The sequence below is a fragment of the Pelodiscus sinensis genome, chromosome 21 (genome assembly GCF_052426305.1).
Source record: "Pelodiscus sinensis isolate ZL-2025 chromosome 21, ASM5242630v1, whole genome shotgun sequence".
Classification (NCBI taxonomy): Eukaryota; Metazoa; Chordata; order Testudines; family Trionychidae; genus Pelodiscus; species Pelodiscus sinensis.
Window position 1 is genome coordinate 2798322 of NC_143072.1, and position 23879 is coordinate 2822200.

General features: G+C 42.2%; 1 protein-coding gene across 1 annotated transcript in view; it reads right to left on the reverse strand.

Annotated features, from left to right (window-relative positions):
- Positions 1-4817: 4817 nt before the first annotated feature.
- ZZEF1 (zinc finger ZZ-type and EF-hand domain containing 1) overlaps positions 4818-23879 on the reverse strand; it is a 92561-nt gene continuing 73499 nt past the window's right edge. Inside the window, exons 48-55 of the mRNA XM_075904370.2 lie at positions 21650-22009; positions 20066-20209; positions 17030-17198; positions 14963-15061; positions 13980-14145; positions 12136-12289; positions 10290-10361; positions 4818-7989 (exon numbers count right to left, since the gene is read on the reverse strand). Coding sequence (XP_075760485.2) covers positions 7915-7989; positions 10290-10361; positions 12136-12289; positions 13980-14145; positions 14963-15061; positions 17030-17198; positions 20066-20209; positions 21650-22009 — 1239 coding nt within the window. The 3' untranslated portion in view covers positions 4818-7914. The remainder of the gene's footprint in view (positions 7990-10289; positions 10362-12135; positions 12290-13979; positions 14146-14962; positions 15062-17029; positions 17199-20065; positions 20210-21649; positions 22010-23879) is intronic.

A 23879-nucleotide genomic window follows, 5' to 3' on the forward strand; every position in this document is an offset into this window, starting at 1 on the left:
GAGGAGTGAAGTAAGCCATAAGACAGAACAGGGGAGAAAAGCGGCACTGGGAAATTGGATGGGAGCAGAGGGATTTTTACTCATTAAGACCATCACTGAAAACTCAGGGGGGCAGCGGTCTGTAACTTTAAAACTTTAAAAAACAATGAAGTAATCCTTCCTCGGATGCTCATCTGAGGAAGTGGGTCTTGCCCACGAAAGCTCATCACTGAAGAGTTTTTCAGAGGAGCACACTAGTCCTGAAAAAGGGCGGCAGCAGGAATCACTGTGCTAGAATCATACACATTAAAAATTAGGGAAGATGTGCTGTTTTCCAATCGCCATTTACATTAGCCCTTCTGTCACCTCCCTCCATGCGTTCCACAAACCAAAACATGCCTTCTGTTCTGCCTTCTTATCAAGAAGCAGGGTGCACTCTTTAAATGTTAAATCCTATAAAGCCCTTTGGGGATTCAATATGAATAGTGTTTTGGGACACATTAGGATTCACGTCTTAAGGAAAGAAGGGACCAACTTTTGTGTGTTCTATGCTGTCTGCAGCACTATGCACTCATGTGGGGAAATCCTGTATTGTTGCAGTTCGGTTTTGGCGCTGGAGAAAAGAAAGCACGAGTAGAACAGAACAATGGCAAAACAGGGAAAGTTATTATCCAAGAGATCTGATTGAACCCATACAACTGCTCATTCCTTTCTTAGCACACATTTCCTTAACCTTCTATATCATAGAATACTAGGACTGGAAGGGACTTTGAGAAGTCATTGAGTCCAGTCCCCCATGTGGACTGGAGGCATTTCATTCCTTCCCTATTAACTGGAGGCATCTTTCTTGTTTATAAGGCAGAGTAACTATTTGGCTTAGAGAGAGCTGCTCAAATCTCTGCTCTATTCTGAGTACAGCCTAAAGCTTCTCCCAGGATAGTGCTTAGATCACAGAAACATGGTTATCTGCCTTCCAGATGAGACTGATGACTCGGTGGTGTCAACCGAGTGACTTTGAAAAACATCCTGTTCAGCAGGGGTCTCAAACTCACTACCCACAGGTCATCTGTGGCCTGAGTAGTTCCACAATACGGCCGCCAGTATATGCGTCCCTGCAGCTTGGGGAGGGCGGGGGTGTGTCTCTGGGCAGTTCCACCAAGCCAGCTCCTGCTCCGCTCCTCTTCCTGTTACTGCCCCAGCAGCCTCCGTATTGCACCCTTTCCCTCAAACCCCTCCCCCAAGGGATGCATAGTCTGGGATTACTGGAGGGCCTGGCATGGGGTGTCAGCCGGGGCCATCGTATCCCCTTACACTCAATAGGATGGCAGGCGTTGTGGGGAAGCAGAGTAACACAGTAGCCTCTGCTCCACTCTGCTGCCATCTCTCGGGTCTCTCCACTTCCACATGGCTCCTGCCACCGAGTGTAGGGGAATCCCCTCTGACTCTGGCCCCAGCCTGCCTGCACTGGGCCACAGGGATGTGCTGTCAGCAGCATGAAGCTAGCACCCAGAAGCTGCTTTAGCCCTACTGCACTGCTGGTGGTGGTGCCGAGAAGCCCCAGGGTAGCAGGCGGGGAGGAAAGCATGGCACCACCCCCAGAACCTGCCAGGAGGATTTGAGGACTGGCACTGGTCCCAAGGTAAATTGAGTTTGAGACCCCGGCTCTTCAGGAACATTTCATTGTTTGTTTTTATTTAAAAGGTTTACTTAGAGACTTTTGCCTAAAACCAAGCTTGTGCTGTTTCGGGGTTCATGTGAGCGCATTACTTACCTGTTGTCACCTGAAGACACAACTGGCACTACTTGCAACAGTGTTTCAAGCAAGGTGCTATGAATTCAGTTGGGTCACAGAAAAGCACCACATGAAATATACTGTTCATTGCAAATACGAAAGAAAGTACATTTAGGACCAGAACATTGGGCTTGATAACTATTGTGGATGGGCCCAGGTTTTACAAAAGGGCAGTTCTAGCCAGTTAGGGGGTGTCTACAGGGTTTTTTAGAAAAAAGTGGCCTTTTTTCAAAAAAACCTTCCCTGCGTCTAGACTGCTTCCGCATTCTTTCGAAAGTAAATCAAAAGAGCATGGCTTTTTTTTCCTATAGTGGACAATCTTGTTTTACGAGGAAGAACGCCTTTTTTTGAAAGTGCTCTTTTGAAAAAAGGCGCCATGTAATGAATGCAAACAGTGCTTCTTCGAAAGTACTGGTTATAGTCTAGATGCTCTTTTTTGAAAGAGGCTTTTTTGAAAATATCTTTCAAAAAAGCCTCTTTTGAAAGAAGCTTGCAGTCTAGACGTAGCCTTAAAGTGGGGTCACTCCTGATTTATACTGTTATGACAAGAGAGCAGATTTAGGCTCAAAGTCTACAATGAGAATTTCATGCAAGTTGCTCAAAACACGTCAATGGATCTTTATATTTGATTCATATTGCAGAGGCTGTTCGTTCATCACCAAAGAACATACATTGCCTTTTATAGCACCTGTGACCCAGGAGTGCAAAGCACTTCACAAACTTTAAACAAACCTCGATTTATTTGAGTTAGAGAAATATTGTAAATGGGTTCCCAGAGCTGGGAGCTGTACTCTCTCCTAGCACTGGTGTCATGCCCGTTCTTTCTTGCTTTAATGTTTTAAGTGTAGACTTAACCAAAAAGCAATGGCTCCTAATCAGCAGGAGAGCCTAGATTACAAACCCAGAACCAATTCTCAGACCTTTTTTAACCAAACTCTCCCTACATACATTAAACATTTTAAATGCAGCATTTCACTGCTAATGTTCTTTAAGCTAATGTGTAATGTGCAGCCACACACTCCATCACTTTTGCAGAAAGCAACTAAGTTTCCACACCCATGTATTGTTCCATTAGCTTCTGCAATGATACTTAATGAATTTACAGAAATAAATGTAATGCTTCTGCTCCATTAGAAACCTGAAAATCCATGTTTACAAATTGAAGATAGGTAAACATTGGGGGGGGAAAGAGGGAGAAGAGGCTCCATTTTGCTAGAAATACTATTGGCAGCATCTAGTTTATATGGGTTTATATGGGTTTGTCCACAGGCAGAACTGTCCCACTTTTGAGTGGCATTTTAAACTACTTTAGTTAAACCAGTGCTCACCCTTTGACTGAGCTTCAATTGATTAGGAATTAGAGATGATAAATATCGGTTACTTGATTAACCTCATGAATTCTTGTTGGTTAGTCAACTATTCTATAGTCCCTGAGCAGCCGCTGTCCAGAGGGAGAGGGGTCTGAGCTCCCGGACCCAGCACGAGCCAGAACTGAGCCAGGCTGCCTGCCCACCTGGTTCCTAATACTTTAAATGAAGAGCCACAGCGGGGGTAGGTCCTGGACGTAGTGCAAGCCAGGACTGAGCTGGGCTGCTGGCCAGCCTGCTAAAAAAATTTACTGGCAACGGGGGATGGGGGGGAAGAGGGGAATGCATGTAGTTTATAGAATTAACCTATATGCTTTTGCTTATCAGTTAATCAGCTATACTATTACATCCCTATTAGGAATGGACACAAGTTAAATCTATAGAAATTACCCAAACCAAAACAAGCATGTGCATGCAGATTTGGACTGGTTTAACAGTGCAATTTTTTGCAGCCATGACTTCAAAAGTCAGTATAACACATTAATGGGATTTAGTTTCTTAAAGGGGGAGAAGCAGCTTGGATGCTGTCAGTTGCAAGGGAGTGTGGCAACAAACTTTAAGGGCACATAGGGACAGGGGTACATGGAGGTGGAAGCAGGAAAGGTCAATGGCATTTGTTTAGTTTGCTTTAAGCACGCCATAGAATTTTACTCAGACAGCAAGGAAAGTAACTTAAAATTGCTTACAGGTGTTGTACTATTGCAACCCAGAGCCCTGCTACCTCTTTAAATAGCTCCCTGCTGGCTCTTGCTGCAGCTCAGCCAGCTCTTGCCAGAGCAGCGCATCAGGGCGCACCCACTGACTTTCACTTCTGCTCTTAGAAGATGCAGTACTGGAAAAAGCAGCACACCCCACAATAAATGAATGAAACCAGCTACTTTACAATCTGATATGGCTCTCTATAATGTGAGAGGAACATCCCTGCCCTAGATTCTCGTAGCCCTTACAGGATCACTCAAGCATAGCACATCTTACAGTCCAGGTTATCAATGTGTACTCAGTAAACACACTTATTACAACTCTCTTTGGCCATGTACAAAAGGGGAAAGCAAATTACTGTATAGTCTGGCCAAATGCCAGAGGAGACTCCAGCTCAAGGGAAAACCCCTCGCTACAGAAAATCCCTTATGTTCCCACCAACCAGCCACTGGGAAAAAGCCTATGTAAATAAATAGACTTTGCAGCATGCTTAGAAAGCCAACAAACTGCAGCTTGAGTGGACCAGTGGGAAGCATCACCCTTGCCAGCAATTTCCTCTCCATTATAGTATGGGAGCTGCTGTGGCAACAGAGTGCACCTCCATGTAGTGAACACTCACTCTAGTACAGGAACTGTATAGGAGTGAGCCACCCCCTTGAAAAATTGTGGCTCAACCTTACAACTTGAACCACATACATTCACCTTCCAAACCTCTCCCCTCCAAGGGGGAAGGGGAAAAATGAGCCTCTATATTAGCACAGGGGTCAATCCACATGGAACCAAATGCAGGATGGGTGCCTAAGCCAAACCGTCATGTGATGCTGTGCGGCAAGGTGTGGTATCAGCTAGCTAATCCTAAAAAGAACAAACAGGTTTACTTAGTCATCCTGTCTCTAAATGATTAGTATGCAAAGTAAACATCTAGCTCTGGCTGCAAATTCAATATTCAGCAAGGGAAAGAAGACACAGAAAACTAAAAACAGTGTTGTACTTTTTTATAGAATTTTTACAATATCTCTCTTCATTTGCATATTTTACCCATATCTATAACTTTGTTACATGTTGAGCTCAATCAGAATAAATCTAAAGGTCTGATCTATTTCGAACAATCAAACAATAAAAATTGCAAATTAGTAAACCCGTAAGAAAAGAAATTTAAAATCTTTTAAAGTATTTAATGAAAGCAAGTCACATGTATCATTAGGAACAATGTGATTTGTTTTAAATACATCATATATGATTCAGAACACAATATTTTAAAATTAGGCACATTTTTTCCTTCAGCATACCTGTTTTCCAGCCAGCTTTATACTATTCCATAGTATCTTCTGCATCCACTTGGAACTGCTGCAGGATTTCAAAGAGCTATTGGTCATAAATACTAAATTCATTTTACTACCCCTCCTCCCCTTTTTACATGATTGGGGGGGGGGGGAGAAATCAATATTTCTTGCCCCATAAAACCCCACAATGAACAAACAAAATGTAAGGCAGTGAAGGACTCAGTGTCAACACAGGTGACAGTCCTTCACTTCCATCTAGTGGGTGGAAAGAATATTTAGCAGCTAATGCCACTTGCAGCCCTTTGAGAGGAAGATAGCTGACTGGTAAGAGTATTAAGTGGTATGCCTAATAAGCAACTTTGGCCACTCCTGCACCATTCTCAAGCCTTTATGCATGTTATATAGAAAATAAAAATACAGTCCAACATAAGACTAAGAATGAGGAAATGGCATGAAGGATCTATGTACAGTCTGTAACCCTGACATAAAAAAAGAGGAAAAAACCTTCTGTAAATAAACATAGGCAGATCTCAACAGCACATCACATGCTTTACATACTGCACCATCAACCTACTGTATATGTGTACTGTTTATCCAGGGACTCGTTTGAGGCAGCAGGGAAGAAATCTGCACTGTTCCAGAGCAGCAGTTTTAAAATGCTCATCTAAGCCTTTGATACAATGTACACTGTTCATTAACATGGACTTTAAAAGATTACCAAAGTTTTGGTGCAATAACCCCATCTCCAATGCAGACCCTCTAGGAAGAACTGACTATCAGATGACAGAAACTCTCAGTTTCTCCTGCAGTCTGATTCCAAGCTTAAAGGCATCATTGAGAAGAGGGAACCAAAGCAATACAACTGCAAATTCCTTTATCTAGGAGTTAAATGTACACCACAAGTAAATCTTACGTTTAGTATTCAACAGTGTCTCACCCCGGAAGGGAAGAGGGAACTAACTTTCATTATGTTATGCTGCAGGGGAATTTTCAGCAGAGTGCGCATTTCTCTGCCTCTTTCCAAATTTGGGCAGAGGACAAGTTCTTTCTACACCCTAGGATTTGTTTTTAGAGAGCCATCCCAAACCCTGAATATAGTGATTACAACTTCTGGTGCCAAGGAGGGGGTTCAGTTTTTAACCCCTCCACTCAGAGTACTCTTTCCAATTTAAACTTCTCTCCACAACAGCACTGGCCTTACATTCACTTAATGGAATGGCAACTGAACCAGCTATTTCCAAGGCTGCAGCACCAATGACCATCCAAAAAATAATAAAAATAAAAATAAAAAGGGGGGGGGGGGAGGGCACTAAAGCACATTGCACATTTCCCTCCTAGAGGGAGATAGCATCACCTTTGAGACACTCCCAGTCCCAGGTGGTTGGAAGAGAACCAGTCCATAGACTATTCCCAAATGCAGGGCTCCTATACACACACAACAGTGCTTTACACTGGCCTTTTTGGACAACTAAGACCAGTGAATAGGACACGCAGTTCCAACACAGTCATTGTCATTATGCCATTTTGATCACCTTTCCAGTCTCTGCCACTGATGCATCTGGCTGTGCTTTCTTCATAGTTTCATTCTGGAAAAAAAAATCTATGCACAATAGAAGTTTTGCAGATTTTATATTCAACAAAACCAATCAGGCAATTAGCTCATACAAAACATAGCCCCACAACCCTTAAAGCTCCTTGCAGTCTTCTTCAGCAAGGAAATAACCAGAAAATTTGGGCAAGATTAAAGCCAATTTATTTCAACACAGAGGTCTGCTATTTATTCCACATTCAGCAGGAGTAATGCAGTTATTGCTATATGAGATAAATTGGGTTAATCACTAACTCCCATCACCCCTTGATGCTGGGAATCAGGGTTTCCCAATGTTCACCAGAAGGAGCTCCTGGGTTACCAGTAGCAAAGAGTTAAGAAAAAATATGGCATGAATAATTTCTTCGAAAAATGCCATCTTTGATAAACATAAAAGTTAGGCATCACAGCCAAGGTTCCTCAGCTTCTCATACCACCTCTTTCCAAAGCTACTCCAAGGACAGCCATTGTGATTTCTGTACTAAACCAGAATAATGCATCGTACATATTTAAGACAAAGTAGAGTAAGATCAGTCAATCAATCAAACCAAAAAAGACCAGTGGAGTCTTTCACCTCTCAAGGATGCTCTGTCATTGGAATCTTAACTGCTCTTGGAACCACTCAATAGTTTTAAAACCTCAAATTCAGTAATGAGTTAACTGCTCGGGTTTTTCTCCACGTGGGGCGGCTTTCAAAGCAAAGTGAAAGCTGGCGGGTTTTAAGAGTGGGCTACTTTTACACAAACCAACAAGATTCTTCTTCACCAATTTTACTTCCAATGAAAAATGGATGCTGTTGATGGCATCAGCTTCAGTTCAGTAAAACTTTTCAAGTCGTCCTTACCAGTGATCATCACTCAGTTTTCCTGGGAGCAAGTATACACAGAAGCCCCTTCCCCATTCTCATACTTCAGAAATCTTCTCCCATTTTCTCTGAATAAAAAAATACTTTTCTGTTTACTCTAACATGCTAAAATATGTGCATATGTAACTGTAGGTAACATGTGAGTTACTCCAAAATGTGCTATTTCTTTGAAGTGCGTTTTTTACTTTCACAAATTCTACATCGAAGTGGAAAGGAGGAAGGCTGCAGAGTACCCATATGCTGAAGCTGAGGGAACTTTTCCTGAACGGAGTGAAGTAGTTTGTTCCAAGGTTCCAATGGACAAACTATTCTATCCCATGCGCTCCGGCCATGAGCCAGTATTAAACATTCCAGAGACTCGTTGATTTATTTGGATAGTTAATGGCAAGGCTGATAGCAGCTATGTTTTTCAGGGCCTGGAGAGGAGGAAGAAAAATAAGTGAAACATCATGAAGATTAGCACCGTCGAGTAATTATTACTTTAAGTTCTAAAAAGCCACCCTCTGTTGTGTGAGTTTAACAGACATAGGAATAGTCTGTTCTCTATCCATCTGATTATGTTCTGGCAATGAAGTAAATTGTCATGCATCCAACAAGCTCTGGATGCTTAACAAAAAAGCAACTGCATTTCCGATTGTCCAGATGTCTCCATCTGCTAAATCTTTGCTTTTGTAGAGACAAGTCAGTTAATATGGATGCACGAGGCAGTCCACTGCAGTGTCACTTCTAAATGGACAGTGGGTTTTACTAAGATGGAGGAGTTTCATATTGAATGAGTGGAGTGTTAAGGGAACTGGAGATGCAACAGAGATGTTGGGAGAATTAAACTCTGAATTCAGAAAGTTTCTGGAAAAAAACAACACTTTGGGGGTCCAGGGCTGCTCCTACTGAATTCAATGGGAGCAGGATTGGACTCTGTATGACTTAAGTGCTAGGAAAGGGAATGCAGAATCCTGATATGGGGCAAGTTTAATTTTGATAATTTACATTCACTCAATTTGCATTCTCTGTAATAATATTCCTGGCGGCTATCTATAAAGGAAGACAACTTCATGAGTAGTTTCATTTGAGTGGTTATAGTTAATTTAGTCCCATCATTTTGTGCATATAGTTGGAATTATGTTTTCCAAAATTCATTACTTTGCATTTATCCGCATTATGATTCATCTGTCATTTTGTTGCCCAGTCACCTACTTTTGTGAAATCCTTTGGACGCTCTTCACAGTCTGCTTTGATCTTAACTATCCTGAGAAGTTTAGTATCTACAAATTTTGCCACCTCGCTGTTTACCCCTTTCTCCAGATCATTTATGAATATGCTGAATAGGATTGGCCCCAGTTCGAACCCCTGCAGGACACCACTAGTTACTTATCTTCATTCTGAAAACTTACCATTTATTCCTACCCTTTATTTCCTGTCTTTTAATCAGTTATCAATCCACAAAAGGCCCTTCTCTCTTATCCCATGATAACTTACTTTGCTTAAGAGCCTTTGGTAGGGGACCTTGTCAAAGGCTTTCTGGAAATCTAAGTACACTATATCCACTGGATCCCCCTTGGTCACATGCTCGTAGATAACCTTAGAGAATGCTAGTAGATTAGTAAACCATGATTTCCCTTTATAGAAACCATGTTGAGTTTTCTCCCAACAAATTATGTTTGTCTATGGGTCTGACAATTCTGTTCTTTACTATAGTTTCAATTAAAATTTGCTAGGTACTGACGTTAGACTTATCAGTCCTTAATTGCCAGGATCACCTCTGGAACCCTTTTTAAGGATTGGTGTCACATTAGCTATCTTTCAATCATTTGGTACAGATGATTTATACAAACCACAGTTAGTAGTTTCACAATTTCACATCTGAGTTTTCAGAACTCTTGAGTAAATGCCATCTGGTCCTGGTGACTTGTTACTGTTAAGTTTATCAATTTGTTCCAAACCTCCTCTATAATGACACCTCAATCGTCACATTTGTCATCTAAAAAGAATGGCTTGGGTTTGTGAATTTCCCTCACATGCTCAGCTGTGAAGACTGATGCAAAGAATTCATTTGGTTTCTTCAGAATGACTTTATTGTTCTTGAGTGCCATTTCAATTGTCCTGTTGCCCCACTGGTTGTTTAGGAGGTTTCCTGCTTCTGATGTACTGAAGTTTTGCTATTATTTTTTGAGTTTTTGGCTAGCTGCTTTTAAAATTACTTTGCGGCCTTCCTTATTGTATTTTTACACTTAATTTGACAGAATTTATGCTTTATTCTATTTTCCTCGCTAGGATTTAAACTTCCACTTTTAAAACTATGCCTTTTTAATCTCTCACTCCTTCTTTTTCTTGGTTAAGCCAAGCCACAGTGGCACTTTTCGTTCTCTTACTGAGTTTTTTTAATTTGGAGTATACCTTTATTTTCAGCCTCCTAATTTTTATGTAGTTCCCCTTTCTGAAATAGATTTTCGTCTTTCACGCACTGCAGCTGGATTGCCATAATCTGAAACTATAGTCTTCTTTAGGTAACCAATTGTACTGAAATATAAACACCTGACTGAGGAGGGTGCAAGGAGGGAATAGGTAGTGAATGCATCAAGGCATTTGATTCCATATATGTGAGAGGCTTTCAAAACAGTGAAAAATGCTTATCCTGCAATCAAGAACGAGTGGCTGTCTCTTCAGGACCAGTCAGAGGAAAGACTCCTGACAGATTTTTTGTTTTTGTTCTTTTTACCTGTGCTGTGCAGCGATGAAGATGCTCTTCAGTATTTAAGGCAAGCAAGTAGTCCTGCAGAGATCCAAGCTCCTGAAGGCAGAAACATACTCAGTGAGACTGCTTTAACAAGATGTTTTTAGCAATGTTATTCTACAGAACAGAATCAGCATTAGCATTTCACTCTCCAAAAGATATCAGCTTCAATTCATCAAAGTTTTCACAGAACCATAGAAACGTAGGGCCAAAAGGGACCTTGAAAAGTTGTCTAGTCCTGTCTTCTGCACATACACACACATCCTTGACAAACATTTGTCAACCTATTCTTACAGCCTCCAATGACTAGGATTCCACAATCCTCCTTAAAAGACTGTCCTTATAGCTAGAACTGTGATCGTAATATCTAACTTAAATATCTCTTGCTTCTTTTTTACCTCATCTTACATTTCGCTGATATGGAGATACATTTTTATAACATTAAAAATATTTGAAGCCCGCCAATCAAGGTCTCCTCCCTCCATTTTTTTCCCCCAACACTAAACATGCCCAGTTTCTTTAACATTTACTCATAGGTCACGTTTTCTAAACTTTTTACAATTTTTGTTTCTCTTTGGACTGTCAATTTTCATTTTTTCCCCCCCAAAAAGAGTGATGCCCAGAACTGGACATAATACTCCAGCTGAAGACTCCCCAGAGTCTGAGTTGGACAATTACTTCCTGTTTCTTACATTCGACAATCTCAGCAATCTACCCTAGAATAACAGCTTTTTAAAAAAATTGTATCATTCTTGATTCATATTGAATTTGTGATGCATTATGTCCCCTACATCCTCTTTGATAGTACTGTTATCTAGCCAATTAGTCCCCATTTCATAGTTGTGTATTTGGTTTTTCCTTCTCAAATCCTTTGTTCTTTATTGAATTTCACCTTGTTTCCAGATCAGTTCTCCAATTTGTCAAGGCTATTGTGAATTTCAATTCTGTCTTCCAAAGAGCTAGCAACCTTACCCAGCTTGGTGGCAGCTGCATATTTTATAAATGCCCTTTCCACGTCATTAAGAAAGACACTGAACAGTTCTGGACCCAGCACAAATCTGTGCCGGATTCCACTAGACGCATCTACGCAGTTTGGACAGCAAACCCCGGTAACTACTCTAAGTGTGGCCTTTCAATCAAATTTGCATCCACTTTATAGTAATTTCATCTATACCACATTTCGCAAGTTGGCTTAGGAGAATGTCATGTAGGACTGTGCCACAAGATTTACGGCAATCAAAAAATAATCGCCTCTACTGCTTTGCGCCTCCTCATTAGGCCAGGAACCCTGGCAAAGGAGGAAGTCAGGCTGGTTTGGTATGAATTATTCTCAGCATTTAATATTGGCTATTACTTAGAACCTTATTATCCTCTAGGTGCTTAGAAATAGATTGCTCAATAGTTTGTTCCAGTATTTTTCCAGGTATAAGAGTTAAGTTGATAGGTCTATAATTATGCTCAAGATTGCACAATTTTCACTTCAGGATTCAGTGTAGGTTTGCCTTGCATCACATTTAAACCTTAATTTCAAATGGTTATCAAATCCAGTTCTCCCTTGAGTGTAGGCAGAAGATTAGAGTATGCATGCTTTAGTTCGTTAGGAAGAACCGTGCCCATTATTTAAGGCTGTACGATTGATAAGGAGATAGTATATGTCCCGGTATTAGAGCTTGCCATTGAACTCCACAAGGGAAAATGCTCACAACTTGTCTGGTGCCTAGGAAATCCTGACTTACTTGCGCAGAGGAGGAAGAAAGCCATCTAGCAGTACATTCTACCTGCTGGTCTCAGTGCTGATGAAAGGGAAACATGGTTAAAACAGATTGCTTACATTCACTCTGCTCTCTGTAACGAAGAAGAGTTCGGTGAGTGCACGATGGAGTGGAAGAAGAAGAACACCAGGCTTGGACACGTCATTGCACTGGTTATTTTCCATCTGGGTGAAAAGCTGCCACAGGGGCTTTAACAAGGTAAGGTCACAGTCCCTTAAAAAAAATGCAACAACCTAACATCAGTTATTTAAGCAGAATGCAGGGTAACTAATATTAATGACCCCAAACCCATTTTTTATATAAAGAACAATATTTTCAAGGGAGCTGAAATCTAGTAACATCCTGAAGCATTTAACAAGAAGCTGATTAGAAAGGCAGAATTGGATTTTGAAATACCTGGTTACAGAAATGTTGCCGCTCAATTGAAACTCCACCCAAAAGAGATTCAAGATGCCATTTTTGGGTCACAGGTCAGCAAAGCATTTAAGCACATGCCTATTTTCTTCCCCTATGCAACAATACACTTATGCCTGTGCTTAACATTAGACATAAGTCCAAGTTCGTGGACTTAAACAAGCCTAAAGCACTTTGTTGAATGAGGCTTAATTGGCCAATTGGGATCTTTGAAATAACTGAATGCAGCACTTTATCAAATGCTTGGACTCCAAAAGTTAGGGCTTTGCAACTCTAACCTATAAGCAGAAAAGGTATTCCTATTTTTTTAACGTAAGTATAGGTCATCTGTATCACTTTAAAAGTAACAGGGTTCCCAATCCTGCCTTTCCTCACATTACAATACAGTGAAGTTTTAGTATAGTCCCTACTAGGGATGTAAGGGACTAGTCGACTATCCGATATGCATAAGCTTATCAGATAGCCAACTAGTCCCTCGACTAGACACTGCCCCCTATCCTGCTGTCTCTTTGGGGAACCGGCTTAAAAGCCGGTCCCCCAGAGCACTGCCTCCGCGCTTCTGCTTTTTAAATGTATTAAGAGCCAGCAGGGCAGGGTCCATATATTGCCCAATTGTCTCTTTCTGCCCAGTGCAACCACCTCTGCCAGCCAGAATCAAGTATGAACTCACCTGAAGCTATAGTTCCATTTATGCAGCTTGCATTGTATAAATTGCAATACTGAATCAGTAAATGTTTTTTCTCCACTTTGTCCTTGATCTCCTCATGTTAGCTAAGAAGGGGAGACTCACCCATGGATCCTTAAATTTATTTTAACAGAATTAACATCTAAAAACAATTAACTGGAAATCTGACTGACTAATAGATTTGTTCCAAAGAATCTTTTAAAAAGCCATCTAGAAAAGGAAAAATAATGTTCAGAACATCACTATTTCAACAATTTTTGGCTAGCAAGACATTATTGAAACCCATCATCAGCAAAAGAACCTACAGTAAGTACCTACTAGGGATGTAAAATCCCATTTAATTGGCTAAACATTGATTAATCGATTAACAGTGGGTGAAGTGTGTGTGTGGGGGGGGGGGGGGGAGGCAGCCCTTCAGGTGGGCTGGAGTAGCTGGTCGCCTCCTCTTACCTCTGCCATAGGCAGGGGCCGTACTGTCCAGGATGTCAGGGCAGCCACCATACCACCAGGATGCCAGAGCAGCTTCAGCATCCTGGTCAGATCAGCCCTTGCCTGTGGAGGGCTAGACTGGTCCAGCATCCCAATCAGAGCCGCCCTGCTTGCAGGGCGCTTGGGCCCGCCATGGAGAGGCTGCTCCATGGAAGGTGGGAAGCTGCTCCAGCCCCACTGTTTAACCAGTTAACCCTTCACAATCCTAGTAACCTACTTTAAATTATGATCCCCTGGTTCTCTCAGGACTTGACTTTAGCATAGCCTTTCCTCAGAAGGTATGGGTTAGTGTACAAAGTGGAGCAATGGATTTACCTCTGGCTGCTGCACTGCACTATCTTCAGGAGTAAGTGGATGGCCTTTAAACGCTGGTGTCCGATCTGTCGGCATGCTACTCCAACCTGCCATTCCCAGATTTTGGCTAGTGGGAGATGTGGGATCACCCTTTCCTCTGACAGCATTTGTTTCAGAATCTCAAATCCTGGAATTGAATACAATCTGTTATATCTGTAGGGAGAACTGCAAAACCGTCCTCACCCCAGAATTGTTATGACAAACAAAAATAAAGATTTCACAGACAAAACTTGAGCTGGAGAAAGAAGGGCCAACTCCAGCCACCCGAAGTCCTTTCTTGGGCAAAATTTAATCGAAGTTATGTGGCTAAATTCCTTCAACTTTCTTTGAAAATCCCAACCCTAATATTTGCAATTAGAGTTTTGCCCAGGGAAGGACAACAGAATCTAAGCCCTAGTAAATATCTGAGGTACAGTAGGCCTAAGAGAATTGCAAAGCATTCCAATACAGAGTCATGTTTCAATAGACTATATTAAAATGTCAATTTATTAAATAAACCAATAAAGCCTTTCACACTGCATTTGCAAATGAACTAGAAGAGTCCATCGTAACAGGTATAATTACTCTTTAAACAACTTAAATGACTTCCATTTATAATTATCAATATTATGACAACTCTAAAGTGGTCTGTGAAACCCAAGTTGTATTTTGGTAAGTATCCTGGAGACTTGTGCGTGACGGATTTCGCTCCGAGTTTTCAAGATTCAGAATTTAGATACTTCTGTCATTGTTAAGCCAGAACGAACAGAAGCCATTCATCAAAACTCAGGATCACCCATGAATCACGTCACAACACTGTATTGTTCTTTTAAGAACACTTGAGGGGGAAAAAGCACATGCCAAGCAACCTAAACAAAAGTATATGCCAAGGAATGTTAATACAAAAAATGTGTGACAGCATGGATCGAAGTAACTGTACTAAGTCAAATTAGTCACACTCTTACCTGTCTGGAACCTTCCAAGGTGACCTGCTGTCACTGTAAACTTGTAACCCCATTCAGTATTACTCATGTCAGAGGTGAACCGGTAATATAGTGTATCTCCTGTGGAAAATACCATCCACATTAGACCAAAAAAAAAAATTGATAAGGTGCTATTACAAACAGAATAGAACAGAACTGAAAAGTTTACTAAAATAATTTGATTGTAGATTAAATCATCTTTCACCCTTCTGGTAATCCCAAAGTGAACAGAACAAAGACAAATGGAAGGCTGATCAAGAATGTGAAACAGCTGCCACTAGTGCATAAAGATACCCACACAGAGATTAATGCTTTCTATATTTTGTCAGAATTGCTTTAGCCAAGTGTGTGTGTAAGGGGGGAATGGGAGGGGAGAGGAGGGGAGGTGTAAAGGAAACTAGTGCACATTAGTTAAACCTCTTTTCTAACTGAACTGATTAATGATTTGTGAGATATTGAGCAAAATTTACCGGATATTGACAAGAAAAAGGAGTAAGTTACTAATATATGAATCACTACTTTTAATTACCAGCTGGGAGCCCTCAAGCTTTTGAAAACTCTTCTGTACAAAGGATGCTTCTCCAAGTTTTGTGTGTGAGTGAGTGTTAGCAAGGATGAAAAATATTGCTAAGAGAGAACTGAGGATCTCAAAGAACCCTACTGTGTCCAGTATTCAGGTAACTAGTTCAATATATGCTACATAGAGCAGCAACATGGCTAGGGCTAATCATTTCAGTGTCACATCATGTCCATAAACTGGTATTTGACACTTAGCTATTCATACAACTTCTAGGATGATGCTCTGAAATCACTTGTCCTCTTTTCAGTCTTCTCAACACTAAGCATGCTGTTTTTCTTAAACCTTTCCTCATAGATCAGTTTTTAAATTTAATTTTGTTGCTCTCCTCTGGACTCCCTCCAGTTTGTGGGAGCCCAGATTTGGGGACAATATGCCAGCTGAAACCTCATCAGTGCCAAGCAGAGTGGAACAGTTACCTCCTGCATTTTACATGAAACTTCTGTTACTACACTCCAGAATGATATTAGCCTTTTGTGCAACTGTACCACACTTTTGGCTTGTATAAGTTGGCCCTCCCTGGTCCAGCACCCTTAGGACCTGACTGGTCAGAGAGGAGGGATTTTGCTGGACCGGAGGCAGGGGAGGGGTCATTTGTGGCCCCTCACCTGCCACTGCCTCCCATCCGAAGCCATAGCCTGGCTGCCAACCACCCACCCAGTCTCTCCTTGTGCAGGGCTTCTGGCCCCACTGTGGAGGGCTCCAGCCCTACCAGGCAGTCCCACTGCCTCTCTGCCCTGCCAGACAGCTCCGTAGAGCAGCAGAGGGGCTGCTGGGCTCCTGAGTGCGCCATTAGGTGGCAACCCTGCTCCCATGTTCCTGGCCCTGCCACCAGGCAGTGCCGCTGCCTCCCAGCCCCACTGACAAGTTATGCCATTGGGCAACAACCCAGCTACTGAGCTCCTCATTGTGCCACCAGGCAGCGGCCCCCCAACACTGCCGCCTCCTGGTCCCACCAAGTAGTTCTGCCATCAGGTAGTAGGCCCGCTGCTGGGCTCCTGGTTTTGCTGATTTCCGCTACTGGGATCCCAGCCACCAGCCCTCCAACTGGGACTCTCCAGTTCTGGAACATCCAAGATCCTGCAGATCACAGATACTGCCAGACCAGAGAGTCTGGGCTAGAGAGGTTCAATCTGTACTGAATTTGTGATATAAAGAAAGCCTTCAGAGTACTATGCCTAGCTAGTTATTGCACATTTTGTATTTGAGCATTTATTTTTCCTATCTGAATGCAGTACTTTGCACTTGTCTTTATTTACTTTCATTGTTTTGCTTTTAGGCTAGTTCAACAACATGAATAGAGAACACAACATGTATTTGAGTGAATTGGGGATGGGATAAGAGCAGGGGTTTTTCCATGTATGCCATGAACATCAGGGGACATAAATTAAACTAAAAGGTCTTGGTTTCTCACACCGCAAGCTATACTTATTTGTACTTACATATATTGTATAGCTATACAATGCATTTACCTGGAAGCTCAAAATCAGTCCACTTCTGCAGAGACCCACTGAAACTGTGCCGATCCTGTTGAAAATCACTGCTGCTGGACATGATTAATTCATCACAACCTTCTTCTGTATTACACTGAGAGTCAAATTTGATTGAAAGATAGATAGCACCAGGGATGTGAACTTTATCCTGAAGAAGGCAAACAGATGACACCCATACCAGTTTACTGTATCGGTATGCAAATAGTCAATAAAGGCAGCCTCTGATAAAGGTACAAAGATTACAATATCTCTATTAAAGAGTCTTCATTAGGTCAGTGGTGGGCTAATTCAAAGAGTGCAGAGTGCTGTCAAAAGTGACAACTATAGAGTCTAGCAGTGCTCATGTGTAAATAAGCACAGTTGTATTGCATGCCTGTAAACTGATTCACTGATCAAGAATGCCGGCTTCCAAGATACTGACCTCCAGAGCACATCTTACATGCATTAAACCACCCTCATACCAGAATTTCTACTGCATACAAATGCTAAGAGAACCCCCAGGACTGTCACTGAATTTCTGGGTCCAAGGGACATTCCTCTGTACTGTAGTGCAGAGCTAGGCAAAATACAGCCCGTGGGCCAGATAAGCCGCTTGGATCCATCATATGGCAGCCTGTCACTGCCCTGCCTGCCCCACTCCTACTCAGCACTCAGAAAAGCCATCCGTGGGGCTCTGAACTAGGGATGTGAATAGTTAACTGGTAAGCATTACCCTTACTGGGTGATGTTTACCAGTTATGGTTAACCAGCAGGGGCTGAAGCAGTCCCCTCTCCCTTCCCCCCGCAGGCAGGGAGCTGCTGCAGCTTTGATGGAACATCCCCCTCCCATGGCAAGCCTGGCCCAGTTGGAGCAGTCCCCCACCATGGTAAGGGGGTTGCTCTGGCCTGGCCATGACATGCAGGGAAGCCACTCTAGTGCAAATGAGTTGCCGTGCCCCTTGCTTACCCCTATGTGGCAGTTAACCAGTTAAATATAATGTTTAACCAGTTAACTGATTAAACAGGATTTTACATCTCTGCTGTGAACACTAGAGTTCCAGGGGAGGGGAAGAGAGGCTTCTTATGCTGTCCCCACCCCAGCAAATTCTTGCAGCTCCCATTGGCCAGTTTCCAGCCAGTAGGAGCTGCCTGTTTGAAGGACAGACAGTACGTGAAGTACCTCTTCCCTCTCTCAGCAGTCAGTTCAGAGCAGCATACACATGGCCCCTGCAGTTGCTCTGAGCACATGCAGGGGCATGGAAGGTAGGGACCTTGGTTGAAGAACTTGCTGGCCTGCTGGCGAGGAGCTGTCCAGGTAAGCACTTCCTGGCCAGAGCCCATCTCTGGCACCCTAGCCCCTTCCTTCCCTGCAACCCTTTCCCCCCCGGGTATCCCAAACCCTCTGTACCCCTAGTCCTGCACCCATACCCCTTCCCAGACCCTGCACCCCCCTCCATGTCACAACTGCACCCCAATCTCCTTCCCCAGGTCGTAATCCAACCTCTGCACCCCCTATACACCCCTGCTCCAGGTCACAACCCCCCTTCCAGATCCAACACCCCCTCCCTGCACCCCAATCCCTTAACCCAAGCGCCCTTCTTCACCCAACCTCCATTAGCATCACAGAAGAGTGTGGCCCTTGACCACTTACCAATTTCTTGGAGTGACCTCCCTATCAAAAATTACTGCCCACCCCTGTTCTAGCCACATGTTCTCTTTGCCCAACATGGAACACTGGTGCTGTTGAGTGCTCTCCTGGAAGAGGACTACCTTCTACCCTCTTACTAGTATGGTACTGCTAACTAATGCCAGGAAAAGAGAAGTGCCTCTTCCTGGCTGCTGCAGCAGCCACAACTGGGAAAGGGGTGCATATTCCCCAGATGGGCCAGGCCCACATTTGTATGCCCTCTGCACTTCCCAGTAGAGCGAGAAATGCAGCAAACTGTGTACTTTCCCCACATTCCCTGACAAAAGGGAACAGCCAGCAATGTTCCTCTACAAAACTGAGGGAAGGGGGGGAAGCTTCAGCCCCCACTGACTTCCCTAAAGGCACCTGGAGGGTTGGAGGCAGGGGCAGTCTTAGACCGGGGGGGGGGGGGGGGGGGGGGAGAGTTGGGAGTAGAGGGGCTTTCCCAGCTAGTTCCTTTCTCTGGATGTGGATTACAGGAGGGATCATGTGAGGATTACCTATTATGATCGCTCTCTCTGGGCATCTGGTATTGGCCACTGTCAGGAGACAGGAAACTGGGCTAGATGGACCTTTGGTCTGACCCAATATGGCCGTTCTTATGTTCAGTGGGGCTGCTCATGTGTTTAAACTGCATGTGTGGTGAAGTATTTTGCTGAATTGAAGGCTTTAATCTACTATATAGTAGAGAGAGTTTGTCAGAGTGAGTATGTCTGTCTGATCAAGAACTCCTCCTGAACAGTACGAGCTAAGACCACCAAATTCAGTATACAGCTTCCTCTTATCATAGCTTAAAGCAAGATGAGGGTTAGGATGTGCTGCAAAAATGCAGTGTGCCTAGAATGGGATTGTTTCTCATAAAACTATACAAGGAAAGAGAATCACCCTAAGGACACCATCCCTACCCATCCTGGCTAATAGCCATTGATGACCTAAGCTCCATCAATCTATCCAGCTCATTTTTTAACCCTGTTAAAGTTCTAGCCTTCACTGCCTCCTCTGGCAAGGAGTTCCACAGGTTGACTGTTTGCTGAAGTTAATTGGATTACTCACATGCTTAAATGAAGGCACACACACCATATCTGACTGAATAGGAACCTTACTTATATACTTTTGTACAAGGTGAAACCTCAGTTTTCGGGAATGCCTTGTTAACTGAAAGATCATGAGTGGGATTTGCCAGGAGTGCCGCCATAGGTTAAAAATGCAAGTCCCATTGCCTGAACCCGGAGAAAGGCAACAAGACTTATGCTCCCTAAGCCACACAGGTGCCATTAGAATCCTTCCCAGAAATTTCATTTCACACAAAACCTATGCAGACTCATTGCACTTTAACATATATAAATTACCTGAAAGTTAGTATTGTTGTTGTAAGGATGCTTGGATTCCCGCACTTGGATGGCCATTCCTGGTTCCTCCATAAATTGACAGGCGGTCAGTGCCATTGTTCCCAGCATGCTCTCATTGCACCCATGCAGCACTTTCTGTAAGATCTAAGGAAATACACCACCACATCACATACGGTCAGTTTGCTATCAAAACAGCATTTGCACGCTGATTTGACAAGGACTGACAAAGTTGTCTAGCAACACGACCCCTTAGAAAAGAGAAACCAAGCTACTGATAGGAAATAAAAAAAAACTCAAAAACAAAATTACCAACTGGCCTCATTAGGTGAGCGTACAGTCCCCTGGAAATGAAGAAGGTTTACATTTAGTCCTCAGACTGCGTTTCAAATCCTGTTACTTTGGTGGGATTCTTGCATATTGAGACAGATTTTGAAAGGCCAGATATTTCATAACCTCTCTCAGCTCTCTGCATAGATGTTGGCATAAAGGCTAATCCCACAATGTCACAACATATTGAGATAGGTAAATAAAGCCTAAAGCGAACAAGACACATAATACTGATCTAGAGAATTTTACTAACATATCAGATTGACACTTTGCTTTCCATATCTACACTGACTTTTAATTTTAAGAAACGGTGTCAAATATTTCAGGCTTCAAATTCCATAAACCTACAAATATGAGTCTTAAATAATATCCTTCTACCAGTTATAAAATTACTAGGCATGTCAACGTGTAGACCACTACATGATTAACTGATAAGCCTGTATCAGAGGTGGCAAGGAACCGGTGCCCATGGGGAGCCCATCTTTTTGATTAACAAGAAGTTCTTAACCTAAGCTTTAGGCATGTATACAGCAGAGACTAAGACTGAGATGAGGCATGGTGCAGCAGCCAGCTGAATAACGCCAGGAAAGGTATCAAAAGATTATTTGTTTCCTGGACATGCACACATGCTTCATTAGTTATATTCCAGTTGTGTCCAAAAGCCCTAATCCAGAGAGCAATGGCATGATGTGCCATATGGATACGTAGGTAGTTACTACTTGTCTTCAGTTACAAGTCTCAGAGCTTGTTTTCCTCAAACAATTATTTTTAAAGCAGAAGATTTTTAGGTATTTAAGTCCCAGCTTGACAAATCCCTGGCTGGGACGATGTAGTTGGGATTCTGCCTATTTTTAGCAGGAGGTTGGACTTGACCTCCTGAGTTCTCTTCCAACTCTATTGTTCTATGATTTTTAAAATACATACTGAAACCTAGCTAAAAACAGCATTTAAAATGGGCTCCTTATCCCACTGACAGTTTTCCAAATCCTAGCTGTTCATTTATTTGAAACAGCTGGCTCCAAGAAATAGGTTTTAGTATTCTGTTGGTCACCAAGTCAATCTGTACAAATATTGTCAAAAACCCTTGTTTTTGGCTGAAAACTGAGTTTACTGTAGAAGAGATACACAATTTGAAGCTTCAAGTCTTTGAAAGTTTTGCATTTTGTTTTAATCACAAGTACCTCCAGGGGTTTGCTAGTCAGCTGGAAGTTCACATACATACAAGATTCCTTCAGACTACAAATGCAGCCCACTTACCTTCTCCCACAGCTGCTTCTCCTCTAGCTGCATAAGCATATCTAAAATGTAAGTCATGTGTGCTGGGCCACTCAGCTCCAGGATTTCTTCATTTACTGCCACGCCATCAGGCCATTCAGCCAATAATGAGGCAAGTACATGCCTGGCATAAAGAACAGCAGTGGCCTCATTCACTCGATACAAGTAATCCCGCACAGCTTTTTTGCTCCTGGAATCCAGCTCTTTGTGCAATAGTATGGAACTCTTGGTACGACGCTGTTTGACATAGCTAAGTTGGAGATCACTCTCTGTGTTGGTTATTAGTTTCTGGGTAATGGGATTGGATTCTTCAGTGGCTTTATCACAGAGTACAGGTTTTGACTGCAAGAGACAAGCACAGGTTTGAAAGGAGTTTCGAGGCAACTTCCTTCCTTGTGTCGAGAAATCTAGAACCAGAAGTGTAAATCATTGTTTACAGGTGGATAACTAGATTAATCAAAAATCACTAGTTCCAATCTTTCACAGAGAACACAACTAAGCCTGCTTAGGGAAAATGTATCTTAAGTTTGTCCTTTGATGCCAACGGACATAGTTACCAATTATATACCACTGATATTAAATACAGGCAGGAACCAACTGATTCTAATGCTGAGAGAATAAGCTTGACCTGAATTGTACAGATGAAGCAATAATGTCAAGGCTCCACACACTTTTTTGTGGTACTCCTATTGGATATACTGTAACTACAGTAATCACAGCCACTTAAGAGCGACTAAGAAATTAGCAGCTGTTTCCTTTCTGATGCTAAGTACAACTGCATTCAAAATCTATTCATTCCAGGCTCAAATGCCCAGTATCCAACACTGATCTACTGTCTTCATTCTTGTTTAGCTGAAAATATGTTCAGTTCAATGTTATTTTAAATAAGCCATGAATATATCAAGTACATTAAGACCACAAACATACAATGTTATTTTTAAACACTGAAAGTTATTCTAGCACTGGAACTAATTACTAACATATGTGGCTAATTTACCATCACTTGGGAGTCTTTAAATCAAGACTGGGTATTTTTTTTTAAAAGACATGCTGCACTTTAAGCACAAATAAGATACAGGTATCACTGGATTCAATTTTAGGACCCATACAATGCAAAAGATCATACTAGATAATTTCTTCTGGCCTTAAAAAGTAACTATGAATTTTTGGTGAATAGCCATTAAATGAGATGATCCATAACTTACTATGACACTATATTGTAGCTAGTCACAGTACTAGATACAGTTGTAGAAACCAGTAGGTATGAAACAAAAAAAAAGTTTAAAACATGTTTCCAATAAGTGAAAATTAGTGATGACCGTATACCTAAGCTTCTCCAATGAAACAAAAGGAAAAACTATGTAGCACTTTAAAGACTAACAAGATGGTTTAATAGGTGATGAGCTTTCATGGGCCAGACCCACTTCCTCAGATCATATTCTGACCATATATACCAAAGGAATACAATGAAAAAAGTGAACACATTATTAAACTGACAAATCAGATACAGTATAGAAGGTGGGGTGAGGGAGAGGGAAGCAGGAAATAGCTATTTATGAGTCAATGAATGGCTAATTGGGGAGATAAGTAGGGAAGCTATCTTTGTAATGGTTAAGGTAATTAGCATCTTTGTTAAAGCCCATTTGTAAAGTGACAAATTTAAGAATGAAAGAAAGTTCTGAAGTTTCCCTTTGTGATCTGGTGTTAAAGTCTCTTTGAAGTAAGATGCATATATAGTAAGGTCGTTAAGACTATGTCCAATTGGTTGAAATGAAAAGCAACGGGTTTTTCCTTGTGAAGATGTCTGATGTGTGGGCATTAATTCTTTGGCGAAGTGTCTGAGAAATCTGTCCAACATACATAGCAGAAGGACACTGTTGGCACATGATGGCATAAATTATATTTCTGGATGAACAGGAATGTGTGTTCTTGATCATATAACTGACACAGTTAGGTCCAGTGATGGTGTCACCAGAGTAAATATGTGGACAAAGTTGGCAACGGGGTTTGTTGCAAGGGAAAGTTCCAGGGTTGGTATTAATGTGGTATGTCCTGTGGTTGTTGGTAAGGATCTTCCTGAGGTTAGGTGGTTGTCTATAGGAAACTATGGGTCTGTCCCCCAGGGCCTCTCAGAGTGTAGTGTCCTGTTCCAGTATAGATTGTAGGTTTTTGATAATGTGTTGGAGGGGTTTAAATTGCCATGCTGGGCCCA